At 35.9% G+C, this 18,037-nt stretch overlaps 1 protein-coding gene across 2 annotated transcripts in view; it reads left to right on the forward strand.

Moving 5' to 3' along the window:
- The first annotated feature begins 1,063 nt into the window (after positions 1–1,063).
- The window catches only part of GRM5 (glutamate metabotropic receptor 5), a 626,642-nt gene continuing 609,668 nt past the window's right edge, over positions 1,064–18,037 (forward strand). For both annotated transcript variants that reach the window (XM_027848255.1, XM_027848256.1), the window contains exon 1: positions 1,064–1,742. In XM_027848255.1, the coding sequence (XP_027704056.1) occupies positions 1,064–1,742 (679 nt within the window). The remainder of the gene's footprint in view (positions 1,743–18,037) is intronic.

Below are 18,037 nucleotides of genomic sequence, written 5' to 3' on the forward strand. Positions count from 1 at the left end.
GTCCTCTGTGATCCACTTGAATACATAAAATGTACATAAATAATTGTATGGTATGTCTCTATTACACACTGTATGGTTTATCTGATAATGTAGCATAGTGGAAGTATCAATGGACTTGGAGTTAGAAGTCCAGATTTGAGGCCTAGCTCTGAGAGGAGGGTGGTTGCTCATATGCCTGGCTATGTGCAATTGGATTGACTATCTCACCTTGATTGACTCAGTTTCCTCATATTTAAAAATAGCAGCTGCTCTGCCTCTTATAGGGATGTTGGTACAATCAAATTACATCTGTGAAAGCACTTTGTAAATTATAAAGGCTCTCCATATGCTAGTTATTATTATTATTATCTACGCCATAGTTTTACTCCTAGCCTGATCTCATAAGTTCATAAGCCTAAGTTCAGACTTCTTCCCCTTGCTCTATGTCAATGAATGCTCAGAATAATAGATACTATTTATAAAATACTTATTATGTATCAGGCACTGTGCTAATCACTTTACAATTATTATCTCATTTAATTCTCACAACAACACTGAGAGGAAGATACTGTGGTTATTATTCCCATTTTAAGGATGAGGAAACTAAGGAAAATAGAGGTTAAGTAATTTGGCTAAGGTCACGCAGCTAGTAAATATTTAAGGCCACATTTGAATTCATGCCTTCCTGACTATCACATATTATCTACTACACTACCTAAAGACAAGTTAGTATGGATCTGGATTTATTTGTTCTTTTGAATTTTCCAAAATGCCACTGCCATCTCTGAGCCTTTATTTCCATGATCATGAGTAACTGAAAGTTGACCTAATCAGTAATGTATATTTATAGTCAAAACTAAAGGCCTATTTTTTTTCCATTTCAGGTTATGAAGATTATGATCCTCTTTCTGATTCTACACAGTTGGTGCCCCAGGAAACTATGGAGATTCTTTAGAGAACAGATGGAAATGGATGATTAAGTCCCTGATTTTCTACACATTTTATCCAGCACTTTGATTGACTATATCTTTAAAACATTTTATTACAACATGTCACCTCTGTTGGCTTGAAACTTATTCTTAAAATGATCCTTTTGTCGTTCCTGGCAATCCTGCTTTTGAAGGAAGATGCTGGTAGGAATGCTGGCTTTCTGGTTTCTGCACAGTCCAATGAGAGGAGGGTGGTTGCTCATATGCCTGGTGATATCATCATTGGGGCTTTATTTTCAGTGCACCACCAACCTACTGTGGACAAGGTCCATGAGAGGAAATGTGGAGAGGTTAGGGAACAATATGGCATTCAGAGAGTGGAGGCCATGCTCCACACACTGGAGAGGATTAATTCAGACCCAACACTGTTGCCTAACATTACATTAGGCTGTGAAATAAGGGATTCTTGCTGGCATTCTGCTGTGGCCCTGGAGCAGAGCATAGAGTTCATAAGGGACTCCCTCATTTCTTCAGAAGAGGAAGAGGGCTTGGTGCGCTGTGTTGATGGCTCCTCCACCCCATTCCGCTCGAAAAAACCCATAGTTGGGGTGATTGGCCCTGGCTCCAGCTCTGTGGCGATCCAGGTCCAGAACTTGCTCCAGCTTTTCAATATACCTCAGATAGCATACTCAGCCACAAGCATGGACTTAAGTGACAAAACATTGTTCAAGTATTTCATGAGGGTAGTGCCATCAGATGCCCAACAGGCTCGGGCCATGGTGGACATCGTCAAAAGATACAACTGGACCTATGTTTCTGCTGTGCACACAGAAGGTAAATTTTTACAATATCAAGAAATGATACCTTTCTAAGTCATTGACAGTGTCTAGCCTTCCTGTTTATAATATTGGTACCTGTAGATACTGTTTACCCTTCTAGCTTGGACTCATCTGTATGGATGGTTAAATGAAGTTTAAAAAAGTAGAAGTAGCATTCATTTTAATTTTCAATAGCGTCAACTTAAAGTTGATTAGAATTACTTTGTGTCATAGACAGAATTTTAATGTCAATGGTCTCTAGAGAATGAAGAGCAAAGCGAGTTTATTCTGACCCAGATGCCCTTCCCATGATGATATTAATTCAACAGATGATTTACCAATAATCTGGGTTTTAATGGTAGATCATTAAGAGGCTAAGAGACTTGACCTCTTGAAGGTTTTTGCAATCTATTTAACATTTGACATGAAGTATGTGTAGTAGACTAAAGTCAGAGAGGAAGGAATGAAAATGAGAAAATGGTCAAGTTTCAGGAATAATACATCATAGCTACTACTGCTGCTGCTGCTGGGAACCTTTATGATAGTTTGTCTTATGGAAAAGTTGTGTAGGAGAACTCTGATCAGAAAGAAATTTAGTATTTGAGGAAGTAGAGTACTGGTCTATTGAATTTCCTAGCTAACCAAAAACCCATTCTGTTTCAACTCTTGCTTCTGAAAATAATTCAAAGGCTGTAATCCAGTTTTCTATCTTAGCAAATATAGTATATTAACTATAATATTCCTATGATAATTAAACATCTTACATGGTGCTGGAATTATGAATCTACCTAGATTTCATCATTGTCCAGTCTTGTATAAAGCTAAATAAAAAGGGTTCTTAACCTGAAATCTAAGAAAAAATGAAATTTTTAATAATTTAATAACTATTTCATAAAATTAGTTTATTTTCAATCCCATTTTTTGTTTTATATTTTTTTTGGTGAGGCAATTGGGGTTAAGTGACTTGACCAAGGTCACACAGCTAGTACGTGTCAAGTGTTTGATGTGAGGTCAGATTTGAACTCAAGTCCTCCAGACTTCAGGGCCGATGCTCTATCTACTGCACCACCTAGCTTTCGCTGTTTTATATTTTTAAAAACATTATTATGAGGAGTTCCAATAAGTTCCCCCAGATTTGTAAAAGGTACATGATCCATAAAAAAGTTTAAGAACCTCTGATCTAAAAGTTGCAGGAAATTAGGATAAAGTTTTATTAAGAACAGGTTATGCTCTGAAAATGTGATTTTGGAAAAAAAATAAAATGTCAAATGTCAAGTTGAGATTTGTTGGTTTATGAGATTATTTTTATCAGTTGCCTCTTTTCTCAAAATGCATGTTGAGTAAAAACATGAGTTATTTGAAGTTTTAATTTATTTGGAATCTTACATGTATCATACCATAGAAAAATCATGACTAGAATGTGCATAATTTAAAATCATATAGTAATATCATCTTCATCCATTTATTCCTATTCATTCCTTGATTAAATCAGCAAATGTTTACTGTGGCTATTTTGTTCAAATAACAATACCAGATGTCAGAGAGGATATAGAGATGAGTGAGAGGATCATTACTCTGAAGAGCCTTGCAGTCTCATAGAATAAATAAGGTTGGTACTCGAATAAGCTACAAGAAAGTATAGAATGTGATGAGCTAATAAAGGGGGGGAAAGATAATATTCTGGGAATTCATTGGAAAAAGAGACAACTTCTACTTGGATGTATTAGAGATAGCTTCAGGGAGGAGATGGCATTTGAGTGGAGTTTGAAGTTTGGGTATCATTGTGACAGGACAAATGGTGGTACAATATTCCAGTTGCAGAGAGCATTATAAATAAAATTGTAAAGGTAGGAATGTGAAATTAAATATATATATGTATATATATTCAAGGAGTTGGTAAATAGTTACTTTGAAGCATAGCAAGTAAGGGAGTGCTTTGCACAAAATAGTAGGAGTACAATAAATTCTTGCTGAGATGAATTGAAATGATAAAACTACCTCTTAAGAGGTGGGTGGGGAACAGATCATGGAGGTCTTTGAATGTCAACCTAAGATTACACACACACACACACACACACAAACACAAACACACACACACACACACACACACACACACACACACTGTGGCTCTATCAGGTATTTAAATTGTAATCCTGGTTATCTTCTCAGGCCTTTCAAATTCCCAAGCCAGTAAAGATGGCACAGGGTGTTGTTTTTTTGTCATTTTTATTTTTGTTGTTGTTAAATCACTGAATATAATAGTGGGCAGTACTGCTCTTGTCAAACTTTCAGGAGCTGTCTAATATTCATACACTTCCCCACCCACCCTCAAACACAACACCATAACCCAACATGTGTTGTGCCTGCTACTTCCTCTCATAGGCTTCTGAATGTTTTTTTATGGGAAGAAATATCTTTTCATTTTCTGATTCAACCAGTTAGATGATGGACACTTTAAGCCATTATTATCCTGGCTCACTTAAGTGAAAGCTTATATCATTTGACAATGTTTGATGTTTCAGAGGCAACGAGAAATATTTGCAGTTTTTGAAAGTTTTTGAAAGACCAAAAGTAGATTGCTCAATCTGAATCAAAGGAGAGAGAGCATGGCTAAAATAAGGAGAATAAAAGTTGTTAGACTCATAACTAGGAATTTTTGTACCTAGGACAAATACAACAAATTACATCTGGTGATCTCTAAACACAACAATAGATAGGTTCTCTAATAATTAATTCTTTCTAACTTGGTACTAGGTGCCAATGGGCAGCTAAGTGGTACATCGGATAGAGTGTCTGGCCTGGAGTCAGGAAGACTCATTTTTCTGAGTTCAAATCTGGCCTCAGACACTTAGTAGCCCTGTGACCCTGGGCAAGTCCATTAATCCTGTTTGCCTCAGTTTCCCCATCTGTAAAATGAGCTGGAGAAGGAAATGGCAAACTCCAGTATCTTTGCCAAGAAAACTTCAAATGGGGTCATGAAGAGTTGGATAGAACTGAAAAACTACTGACCAACAACAGCTAGGTGCTAAGTTCTGTTGTGTCTATGTTAACGAAAGACTTGAAATACTGGTATTACCTTCTAAACTGAGCACCCTTTAAGTTTAGAAACCTGTGGCAAAGACTCAGGTGCTGCACCTTAATAAAGTCTGTACTGTAAGGTATTCCTAAATTGAATTTCTTTCTCCAATAGGTCACTCCTTCACTGAGTTTCTACACATAGTGGAATTTTAGCCTATGGAAATGCTGTATTTATCCTCCTAATCCTCATGAGGAATGCTCAATATTAAAGGCTAATCAGTATTTCTTTATGTTTTCAGTGGAGAAATGAAAGGCCTGGAAACAATCCTACTATTAAAAATACTTTTGAGACCCAAGGCTCATTTATTCCTCCTGTACTAAGATGCCATGGTACCAGTGACACCAGTTGTACCCTTGGTGGATATGACAGTATTTACTAAACCACAGAGAAGCCAGTAGCTTTGGAATTCCTAGGGATAGTGAAAAGCAGAGTTGTATTTAATCTTCAAGATTAATCTCTCCTGCTATTACTTCTGATTTATAGGTGCTCACTAACTCTGAGAATCTGTTACCTGTACACTTCTGTATTTGACTACAAATGCATTCAAGCCTCCAAGGCAAAAAGTCACATTAGATGAGAAGGAAGGAAGGATATAGCCTATAAAGACAGCTCAAACATCAACTCCAAGTGTATTGAGAGGAGGGATGAGGAGAGATTTTTAAGAACTCTTTTTGGAGCATTATTTGACATTGATGGAGCATAGCTCACTGGCCATTTATAATTATGTGTTATCTACAACTGTGGCATATAGCTACAATTTCTTTCATGTAAACTGAGATACTATAATTTAGATCCTCCTTCAAGATAAAGTGTATTTATTATAACAATTGTGTTTGGAATTTTTGGGCAAGTTTTTGTTTTGTTGAATTCAGTGATGAATCATGGTTCATTTTTTTAAACTCTCCCTTGTTGGTTGTAAGTATTGTGCTTATTGATCCAAGGTATAAAATATGGGAATAATGTTTCTTCACCACTTTCCACCCCTTAGCATACAATAATAAGAGAACTATACACACACACACACACACATACATAGATACATATAAATATATATACATACATACATCTATATATATATATTTTCCACCCTGGGCATCTGCCCCATATTAAAAAGATAAAGACTAAGTGTTGTAAGAGTAATTGACAAAGAATGGAGGAAAGGGCATGGAATATTGAGTTAAATGACCTCAGTTCTAGCCTTAGATCTGCCACTTTCTAGCAATGTCACTCTTCTGGACTTTAGGTTCTTGATCTATAAAATAAGGGAGTTAGAGTAGGTTATTTATAAAGTCTGTTAAATTTATAACTATGGCATCCTAGGATCTGTTTTTACATCCCTTCTCCATCTAAAACCATCTTCCATACCAAAGAACAAGCATGCCAATCATTTTAGTAAAAAAAAAATCATGCGGTATTTTAGCATTAAATGAAGCACAAGTTGGATATTTTAAGTCTGAAATTCTGTGGCGCTGTGGTAAAGTGTTTTGAGTGTTCTAGAGAAGAATTAGACAATGGGAAATTGGAAAAAGAAGGCATAGTTGCATTTGTGAGGAGGTGAAATAAATCTTTGATGAATCTATTTTGAGGGTTGGGAAGAAATATAGAATAAATATTTCCACAATCCCATGAAAATTATCATATTCAACTGAAAGGTACACTATTTTTGGAAGGTAATAATTAATAAGGATAGGGACTGGACTTGTAATTTCATTGGTATAGGGCATTGTCAATTGAGTCACTCCTTTAATTCGTTCAATAAGCTTTCAATAAACAGTGCCAGACACTGTGCAAAGTACTGAGGATACAAAAAGTGGCAAAACACTGTTCCTGTCCTCAAAGGGCTTACAATCTAATGAAGGAAACAACATCCAAATACATATATACAAAATAAGCTATATACAGAATAAATGAGAATTATTAAAAGAGATAAAGCATGGAAATAAGAGGGGTTGGGAAAAGTCTCCTGGAAAAGGTAGGATTTTAGTAGGTACTTAAAAGAATCCAGGAAAAGTCAGCACTCAAAGCAGAGAAGGGAGAGCATTCCAAGGAAGCAGGATAGCCAGAGAAAATGTCCAAAGCCAAGAGATGGAGTGTCTTGTTCATGGAACAGCCAGAAGACCAGTGTCACTGCATCAAAGAGTGTGTAACAGGATGTAAAGTTACCTAAGATTGGACAGGTAGAAGGGAGCTAGGTTATGAAGGACTTTGAATGTCAAACAGAGCATTTTGCATTTCCTCCTGAAAGCACTGGATATTATTGAGTGAGGGGGTGGGGTGACATGATCAGACCTGCATTTTAGGGAAATCACTTTAGTGACTGATTGGAGAATGGATTGGAGAGGAAAGATACTTAAGGCAAGCAGATCAGAGGGTTATTTCAGTAATCATTAGTAATGAGGGCCTGCACTAGAGTGGTTTCAGTTTCAGGGGAGACAAGGGATTATAGTTGAGAGATGTTGCATAGGTGAAATAGACAGGTCTTAGCAATAACTTGGATATGGGGGATGAGAGATAATGAAGAATCCAACATGACTTCTAAGTTGTGAACTTGAGAGACTAGGATAGTGTTGCCCTCTACAGTAATGTAGAAGGCAGAAGGTGGATGAGGTTATTGTCCCACTTTCTAGGTAAGAAATCTAAGGTATGGAGAAGTAAAATAGTTTAATTTCTTCAATAAGCATTTATTAAAGACTTACTTTGGGCCTGGAACTGTGCTACTGTAGGTGCTTTGGATACAGAAACAACAATGAAAGAGTCCAGGTACTCAAGGAACTTTTATTCTATTGGAGAAATAAAATTGTCCAAATATCAATGCTGAAATGAGAGAAAGTGTTTTTTTTTTTTCCCTCAAGCAACTAAGATGAGAATCAGCCTTGTGTAGGAGGTGACACTTAGAGATTTTCCTGGCATGGTCGAATTTTAAGGTCCTCTAGAGATCCTCTAGTCCAACCTGTCAAGGTTGCACAAGCTATCAGTGGCAGTTCTGGGACTCGAATTCCAAATTATGCATTCCTGACTCAGGCCACACTAGCTCTCTATTGAACTTTTTTAACTGGTGGCTTGAATAAGGGAGGCAGTACAAAGGTAGGATAGACATTGAGAGTTTTTAAAAAAGAAAAGATACCAAAATAGAAAGATGTATGTGCTTCTCTCTAACCCCCCAGAAGCAATCTTTTGAATATGGCCATATTCATTTTTAGTTAGCCCTCAAAACTGGGCCTTTTTTGGTTCCCAGGGAAAAAAAATTAATTACAGTCACAAGAAAATAAATTAAAGAGGAGACATGTAGCACCAAGTTGACCTCACGGAAGACCTCACTTTTTTTATGGGTCTGGTGATAAAAACAGACTGTACCTGGATATTTTTATTCACATCTTCATTTCAGACTTCTAAACTTTGTCCTTCAAATGCTAATTCTAGGGAGCAGAAGAGTATGTTATTTTTTTAAGAGCCTGAGAACATACAGTTTTATGCATCAACCTGTAGCCTTGGTAATTCATCAACACAACTAGTGATGAAGACTTCATCCAAGCACATTAGCAAATGTACCCTGGCAAAGCCTATGGATTTCACCAAATATTGATTCTTTGAGGAGGGATTTTTTTTTTGTCAGGGGTATTTCTTGTCACCTATGTGCATATTCTTGTTGCACGAAAGGAGAGGTTATAGCCTGATGATGAATTTTATTCCTGACATGTCGAAAAGAAAAGGATTGCAAGAAAAATTGGATAGTCTATTTTCCCCTCTGCTGCTGTTAGTCAATTTTGAACCAATAAAAAGTGATATATGTACACATGTACCTAGTCTTGGTACTCATGGGGAAAGGGACCATTTTTTTCCCTCATATTTGAACAGCATTAAGACAAAAACAATTTCCAAGGTATTCATTATAAAAGCAGGTACTGGCTTTGAACAAAATGGTAGATAGTCAATCACTTCTACCAGTGTGGGAGTAAGAAGACATGAGTTTGAATATCAGCTCTGCTACTTTCTACCTGAGTGACTCTGGGCAAGTTACTTTACTCTTTGGGCCTTTATTTCTTCAACTGCAAAATGAGGGATTTGGATTAGATGGTGTCTGAGATGCTTTCTGGCTTTAGCTTTCTCATCTTATAATACTACAGAGAAAAAGTAGTTCAGAAGATAGGGCATCCAGCTTGCATCATTTCTTCTCACATGAATTTTAACTTTAGACAATTTCCTTGATCTTTCTGAACTTTATTTTTTCTCATCTGTCAAAAGTGGATAATAATACAGGTGCTATATCCCAGGGAGGTAATTTCACAGAATCTCGGTGCTGGGATTTCAGAGGCTATCAAATGTGACTGATAACTTATTAAGAGATCATTCTAGAGTATACTTAACAAGTGATCATCCAGGTTTAGCTGGATGCCTTTTAATAAGGGTGATCCACTACTATCTGAAGCAGTCAGTTCCACTTTTGGATAGCTCTTAACCTTAAGAAGTTGTTTCTTGCATTGATCCCAGATTGAACTCTCTGCAATGTTTACCCACTGATCTTTGTTCTACCTTCTGGAAATAAGCAGAATAGGTCTAATTTTTCTTCCAAATGACAATATTTCAGAAACTTAAAAACATCTATCTAATCCCTTATAAGTCTTTTCACCTCCAAGTCAAACATCACTAATTCTTTCAGTGGCTTCTCATAAAGAATAATTCACAATCTTGAGTATCTTCTTCTGATCAGCCCCCACCTTATCAATGTTCCTCCTAAAAATATGGACAGACAGGTGGTACATTGGATAGAGTGCCAGGGAGTCATGAAGACTCGCCTTTTTGAGTTTAAATCCAGACTCAGAGCTGTGTGACCCTGGACATGTCACTCCACCCTGTTTGCTTCAGTTTCCTCATCTGCAAAATGAGCTGGGGAAAGAAATGACAAACTATTTCTGCATCATTGCCAAGAAAATACCAAATGGGGTTATGAAGAGTTGGTCATGACTGAAAATGACAAACTGACAGAACAACAAAAGCCAAATTGATCTGCCAGTGCTGTGTAGAGCAGAATAATTCTTCTCCACTTCTATACTTTATACCTATCTAAATGTAGGTGAAAATCACATTTGGTTGTTCTAACACATTGTTGACTAGTATTGAGATTACAATTGGTTCTGGCTCATCAAGCAATTCTGAATTTATCTTATGTTATTATTGTCTAGCCCACGTTTTGCCATCTTGCCTACAGCAATAGCATGAGACTTTGTCAACTTTTTTCCTAAAAACTAGCAAATCTAGGTAAATATTCATAAATTGAGGAATTCCTTCTGGTTCTTTGTGATCTGTTTCCCTTTATAGTTCTTTAATAATCATACCTTCAATAATTACATTGTAGTCCCCCCTGCCAAGAATCAAATCAATCTTACTGGTCCATTACTTATACAGACTTCATCCTCTTTCTCCTTTTGAAAACTGGTACATCATTTGCTTTTCCTTGTTCCTGAAGCACCTCTTTTATCCTCTATAACATTTCAAAGATAACTGATAATAACTTAGTAGACACATCTGCCAGCTTTTTGAAAATTCTCTGTGATGCAGAACATCTGGATTTGATGATCATTGGATCATAAGATCACAAGTGAAGAGCTGGAATGGAAAAGACTTTGGAAAATTTCCAGTATAACTCTCCTTATTTTACAAATGAGGACATTCTGGCCCAGAGAGACTAGGTGACTTGCTTAAATTCACACAGGTAGTAATAGATGTGACAGTTGAACCTTTATTCTCATTCCATCCAGTGCCCTTTCTACAAAAAAAGGAGTGCTTTCAAATGTGTAGATACTCCCTTCTGAGAATTTTATTTTAACTCTCTATACCTCACTGTCCTTTGCCTGCAATATTACAAGTTGAAATAGATTCATTTCTAAATTTCTTATCAGCTCTAATAACTCATGTTCTGTGTTCCATGAATAAACTGAGTCCAAAAGACAGCAAAGAAAAATTCCTGAGGTTACAAAATCAATGACAGAAACAGGAATAGAGTAAGAGAATTATAGGATCTAAATGTTGGAAGGAAATATTTATGTAATCTTTTAGGTCATCTAGTTTGTTCCCCTAAGCTAGGTCTTTTCTGATCTTTCTAGTAAATCATACTTTCTCCAGTGTGTTCATCTTTTGGAATGAATATGGATGATAATGCTTTCATTTATCTCTAATACCCAGATGTGATAGCTTTTGCCTGTATCTTTATTCATGTCACTGTGACCCAGTGACAAACTCTGAACATGAAGCATGGATAAAGATGGTAGTATCACAATTAACTGCCAAATAATCATTTATCTCTCAAGTGTTCCTCAACACCAGAACATACAGTATAGAGGCAAAATTATTGATGCCATTTTCTGGAGGGGCCTGCTTCCCCAGGCCTCTGTGTATGGAAGTTTATTTCTCAGGGTTCTGAAGGTGAAAGGAGTGTAGTCTCAAACAAAGCAAACTGATAACAAAACTTTATTTATATTCACAAATAACTTGTATAGGACCTTACAGAAATCAATGAACCAAAGTCACATACTGTATTAATATCTAAACAATGATCTATAAGTTACTACCTTCTTGAGAATCTAGCACATAATACATGCATTAAGATGCATATGGAATTTGGAGACTTTTCAACCCCAAGCACCAGAGATACATCCTGGTGACTATCTGGTCCACCCCAGGTCAAGTAGATCTAGTCTTACTTCTGAGAGATTGGTACAAGGAAGGCGATGCAGGTGTGCAGTTCAGAAGAAATGGTGTTTAGACATAATGCTTCATAAAATTTAGAATTGGGAAGGGAACTTAGGGATCATTTAGAAATATTTCACCTGGATTTTAGCAGTGTCTGGTAAAGCCTTTCATCATGTCATGCTGGGCAAGATGGAAAGTTGTGGAAGGTATAATAGCAGAGCTTGGTAGGTAGAGAACTGGTTCATTAACTGGACTGAAATAGTAGAGATTGATGAGTCAGTGACAATGTAGAGGTCCATAGTAGGTGATTAATGAGTGGTTGTTTATTGATTGATTGATGTGTTTTGTGGGGGCTCTGTACTTATCATGCTCTGTTTAATGTTTTCATCAATGTCTTTTCCTATCAATATTTATACTTATTTTTTTAAATTCTATGAGTTGGATGAATGTAGGGAGGACATTCTTATCAAAGTACCAGATGATGCGAATCTGAAAATAATAGCCAATATTCTATATAGTTGTATCAGAATCCAAAATGAATTTAATAGGTAGGAAATGATGGGTCCAATCTAAGAAGGTAAAATGTAACATGGATAAATGCAAAGAATTGCACTTGAACTTTTTTTAATCACCTGACTAAGAATAGGAAAAGGGAAATATATCTCAATATCAATACACAAGGGAAAGATTTTGTTGTTTTAGTGGATTGTGGGGGTCCATATTGTTTAATAGTATCATGGCAGCCAAAAATGTAACATAATGTTAAGGTACCTTAACAGAAATGTGATGCCTAGAACATGAACAAGGAAGGTCATAATCCAACAACAATCATCCCTGAAAAGAACAAATCTGCAGTGCTATGCTCAGTTCTGGAACATATCATTATTATTTTATATCATTTTTATATTACTAGAGAATGGACATTGACAAGATGGATGATTCCAGGGGAAGGCGCTAGGATCATAAGAAAACTTGAAACCATCTCATCCCAAAATAAGTTGTTGAAATTAGATATGCTTAGTTTAGCTAAAGGAATATTTAGGAAGCCTACTATGACTGTCTTTGGATAGCTGAATGATTTTCAGACATGATTAGAAGGCTGAGTAAAGCCAAAGGTGTAGAGGCTATAGGGAATCATGTTCTATCTCAACAGAAAATACAATTCCTTATCAAAATTATCCAAAGGGGAAGTGGGCTGCCTCAGGAGATACTGAGTTTTCTATGATTAGGGGCCAGGGCTGTTTTTTGTCTCTTTTTGTTTCCCTAGCAATTAGTACAGTGATTGGCACATAAAAGATACTTAAAATGTTTTTTTTTTCTTGATTGATCAATTCAAGTCTAAGTTTAAAGATGATTTATCAGTGTATATTAGGGATGGGTTGGACTAGATGACTTTGAGGTTCATTTCAACCCTTAGATTCTGTGTTTGATCTTGGTATAACCAGAGAGAGATCTTAATTTAGAAAGGCTAAGGTCACCCATTGCATCCTGGGCCATTTCTAGTTGTCTTGACTTTTGTCTTGCTACTGGACTTTTGATAGTATTGGAAAAGGTGGAGTTTTAGGTGATAATATACGCTGTTTAAATGGAGGGATCAAAACTACCAAATTAAAGAGAGTTTATATATCCTGACCAAAATAAAGAAAACAACAAAAACAAACCTTTGGCCTGAGAGTAAAATATTTTTTTGAAAAAAAAAAAAGGATATTTGAAGGATGCAGCAAAATGTAATGGAAAAAACAGTACATTGAAAGTTTGGAGATCTGGGTATTAGTGTAAGCACTGCCACTATTTAGCTGTGTGAAGTAAATAATAACCTCTCTCGACATGTTGCCTTCAATGAGATGGTTAGGTCATAGATTACAGATTTTCAACTAGAGGGGATATCATAGGTCCTTTAGCTAAACCCAATTATTTTACAAACAGGAAAACTGAAGCCTAGAGCCATGAAATGACTTGCTCAAAACCAGAAGTAGTAGAGAAGGGATTTGAACTCAAGTCATCAGACTCTAAATCCAGCACTCTTCCCAATGTATTTTATCTCTAATGCCCATTCCAGCTATAATGAAATAGTTGTGTCATCTCTGGAGCAGTTTCTTCATTGATAAATTGAGATGATGCTGGAGTCAGAGGACCTAGTTTCAAATCTTCCCTCTGAGGTTTCAACTTGTGAGACTTTGTATCGCTTAACTGACCTAGACTTTAGTCCCTTTATCTGTATTTTGAAATAACGTTTTTTTTATGATTACATATAAAAATAATTTTTAAACTTCATTCAGAAAATTGAGTTCCAAATTTTCTCCCTCCCTCTTTTTCCTCCTCCCTACCTAAGACGGTAAGCAATTTGATATAGGTTACATATATATGTATATATATATATACATATATATATACATATCACACATATATATCAAGTAATATATATATCATGTATGATATATATGTATGATATATATCATGTATGATATATATATATCATGTAAAACATATTTCCATATTAATCATGGTGTGAAAGAAGAAACAGACCAGAAGAAAAAAAAGATGAAGAAAAATAGAGAAAATGAAAATAGTATGCATTGATCTCCATTCAGACTCCAGTTCTTTCTTTGGATGTGAGTAGAATTTTCCATCATGAGTCCTTTGGAACTGTTTTGGATCATTGCATTGTTGAGTAGAGATAAGCCATTCATAGTTGATCATTACACAATATTTCTGTTACTGTGTACAGTGTTCTCCTGGTTCTGCTCACTTCACTTTGCAATAGTTAATGTAATTTTTTTTCATTTCCTCATCTTTAAAAGGAGTTTGTTAGACTCTTGAACTTTTGAAGGAGTTTCCAGTTCAATATCTTTTATTGTATGATTTCTAAGGTATCTTACATCTCTTGGTCTATGTTCTGAAAGTCTATAGTGTTTTAAGGGCAGCTAAAGGGTGCAGTGGATAAAACATTGGGTTTGAAATTAGAAAGACTCATCTTCATGAGTTCAAATCTGGCCTCAGAAACTTACTAGCAATGTGACTCTGGACAAGTCACTTCACCCTGTTTGCCTCAGTTTCTTTATCCATAAAATGGACCATAGAAGGAAAAGACAAACCACTCCAGTATCTTTGCCAAGAAAACCCCAAAGGGGGTCATGAAGAGTTGGACAGGACTGAACAACAAAATAGCAATTTAAAGCACATGCCAATTATAAAAAGACATTAAAGTATAATATGCTATTTTTATTAGAAACAGCAGGAAGACTGTAAGCATTTCATCAGATGCATAAATTGGCCCCAATCCTTGATGAAATGATTATTTTCTGTAACCTGGGAGGTGAACCTTAAATCAAAACTAAACAAGTGCTTAGAAAATAGACTATGCGGTGACCAAATACAATGATTTGATTAGAGTGATTATTTTCCCAAATTCTGAGTTCACACTTCTCAAAATGTGCAGCACATTTTAATCAAATATTTCCCTCTCTATATATGTTACAGCTATGCCAGGAAACATTTATTTAGAGATTTATGTCAAAGATAGCAAGTAGCATCAGCCTAAGAATAGAGCTTATAGAGAGTTTCATTTTTAACATCAATGCTTTTATACTCACTTAACTTAGAGAGGACCAAGGAAACGAGAATTTTTATGGACAGCTAGGTGGAGCAGTAGATATGTTGTTGGATTAGAATTCTGGAAGTTATCAGTTCAAATTCTGCATGAGATACTAGCTGTGTAATTTGGGATAGGTTGGTTGCTAAAGCTTTCTGAGCCTCAATTTACTCATCTGTAAAATAAGGATAACAATAGACCTGACAATATGGTTGTTGTAAGGATCAGTTGAGATGATATATGAAGTGTTTGGTAGAACTTAAATTGTTATATAAATCCTAGCTAATATTATTTTAGCTATGCACATTATATTTGAATGTTCTACCTTGAACATACAATAGAGATCTAAATATAACTATTTCTTAAAAATGGAAAAATATTAAAATAGATATGTGTTGCCCCCCAGACTTTTTATCCCTCTTCCCATTTGTAAAATTGATAAATGAATGATGATTTCCTTCAGAGGGTGTTGGTGAGAAAAAATTACAAATATAGTCAACTCTAAAACATTTTGTCTAAACATTATATAAAAACTATGTGCCATAGGTTGTCAACTAGTGGGCTACACCCCAAATGATTTTGAGGGGTGTCAGTTGTCTTTATTTGTTTTCTCACGCTTGGAATGTACTCCTTTTCTCATTTTCACCTCTAGAATTACTTAGTTTCCTTCAAAGCACAGTTCAAATTTACTACTTCCCCATAATGTCTCCTCTATAAAATAACTTTATGTTTATTTTGTATGTTTTTTTGCACCTACATAACTCATTTTCCAAGTCTAGCTCAGAATAGTAAACAAATTGCTACTAACATTCCTGATAAGGATAAATCAGTCAAGTGCCTTCTGACTCCCATCATTCTTCCTTCTGACTTCCCTGTTCCATCACTCCTCCTTGGCTACTACTCCCCTATGGGTGTTGTTTTCCATATTAGAATGTAATATCTTTGAAGGCAGAGTCTGTTTCATTTTTTGTCTTTGTATTTCTGGCACCTAGCTCATTGCCAAACCTGGCACATAGAAGGCATTTGATAGATGCCTCTTGATTGATTGTTAAGATTTTAAATATTAAGGAAAAATGTCTTTAGGAAATTCCTTTCTCATCTTAATTTTGTTCTTTTTAATATGTGCTAAGACATTTATAAAAGCAGCCATGCAGGTGAAGAAGCAAGTATCCAGAAAAAGCTTTGAGCTTTAGGGATCAGACATGTCAGTGCTTGGGCAGGAGTGAGCATTGGGCTCTGCAGATTACTACAGGCTGGAGCAGACCTGGGAAGGAAGAAGAGCTAGGCATCACAGCAGAAAGGTACCAGTCAAGGAATCTAGGGTTTCAATGGGGTTCAAAAAAAAGTTTCCCTATACCAAGGAATCAGCCAGCAATTGGCAGGGGTAAAGAGAAGTTGACATCATTCACATGGGATCAGTGCAGATAAGGAAATAGGGTCATGTGAAATGTCAGTATAATCCAAGGGATCAGGAACAAGATAGGAAAGCAATCTGGAGCACAGCATATGACCAACTGACTGCCATTTTTATTTTTCTGGACATCATGCTGGATGACAGATGATAGCTGATGAATGATCTGTGCTGTGTCCATGAATCTTCAGGTTGTGATACAGTCACCTTACAGGACCCACCAGGTGTCTTCACAATACCAAGTATCTCAATATATGAAAATAAGTTTGAAATAATTTAACATTTTTTCATTCAAATGTTTGCTCTGTAGATACAACTTAATGCTCAAAATTTTAAGACACCAGCTTATCTGGTTTCTTCTGAATATAGATGTGATTGCTTATTCAGCCATACTTAAGCATGAGAGAATCTGTTTACATGACAAGCAAACAAGCAAACAAACAAAAAACCAAAGTCATGACAGATAAATTTTTAGACAATGAGGGGAGGCAGAGAGATGCTATAGAAAATTCTAAGGATTCAGAATCAGAGGCCCTAGGTTGAAATGTTTGCTCTTCCATTTGCTTTATTACCTATGTAATCTTGCTCTTGGCCAACTCATCTTTATGAATATAACTGAAATTTTACTACATAAACCTTTTTCTCTTTCCTGAATTTAAGTACTATCATATGCCTCTAGGACATCTCTGTCTGGATGTCAGATAGGCATGCCAAACTCAACTTGCCCAAAACATAACTCATTATCTTTCCTCCTAAAATCCACCACTTTTTCTAACTTTCCTATTTCGGCCATGGGAACCATCTTCCTTCCAATTAAACAGATTCTCGATGTCAGAGTCATCCCCAATTCTTCACTCTACTTAGCCACACTTCAAAATGCATCCTTTTGCCACATATTCATGGATCTACTTCCACAGCCATTCTTATTTTTTTTCCTTTTGTTTCCACTCCCATGGTCACCTCTCTAGTCCAGAAACTCATTACCTCTTATCTCAATTATTCTAATAGTCAAGGAGTTCCATGACTTCCTGATTCCTCTTGGGGAAGATAAAGATAAAGCATGACAGAAACAAGAAAGAAAAAGAGAGGTGTATTTAAAGGTCAGAGCATTTGGAATCTTAATTCAGAGCTTTTTGATTAACTTAATACCATCCATATCAACCCAATCCTTCCAGTAACTCTATTCCAGTCTTTTCTACTTTTATATTGTATCCCCATACAATCTCTATTTTATTATTAACAAACTCTCTTTGGTATTATGCTTGTGTCTTCCACTTAGAAATTATACATATTTTGCATGAATTCATATGTGTGCATATTGTTTATATCCAATAGAACATTACATTCTTGAACAAAAAGAGAATTTTATCTTTTTATATCTAAAACCAGTTTAGTGGCTGGCACATAATAGGCACTTAATAAATGCTTGTCAAATTCAATTGAATGTGAATGTTGGTGTCATGTTGTAGCCAGCCTAAACTAGACTGATGTTCAATACTACTGCACATTTACATAGCACATAATTTAATGTAGTATTTCACA

Source organism: Vombatus ursinus, unplaced genomic scaffold (assembly GCF_900497805.2).
Source record: "Vombatus ursinus unplaced genomic scaffold, bare-nosed wombat genome assembly UNPS02005659.1, whole genome shotgun sequence".
Lineage (NCBI taxonomy): Eukaryota > Metazoa > Chordata > Mammalia > Diprotodontia > Vombatidae > Vombatus > Vombatus ursinus.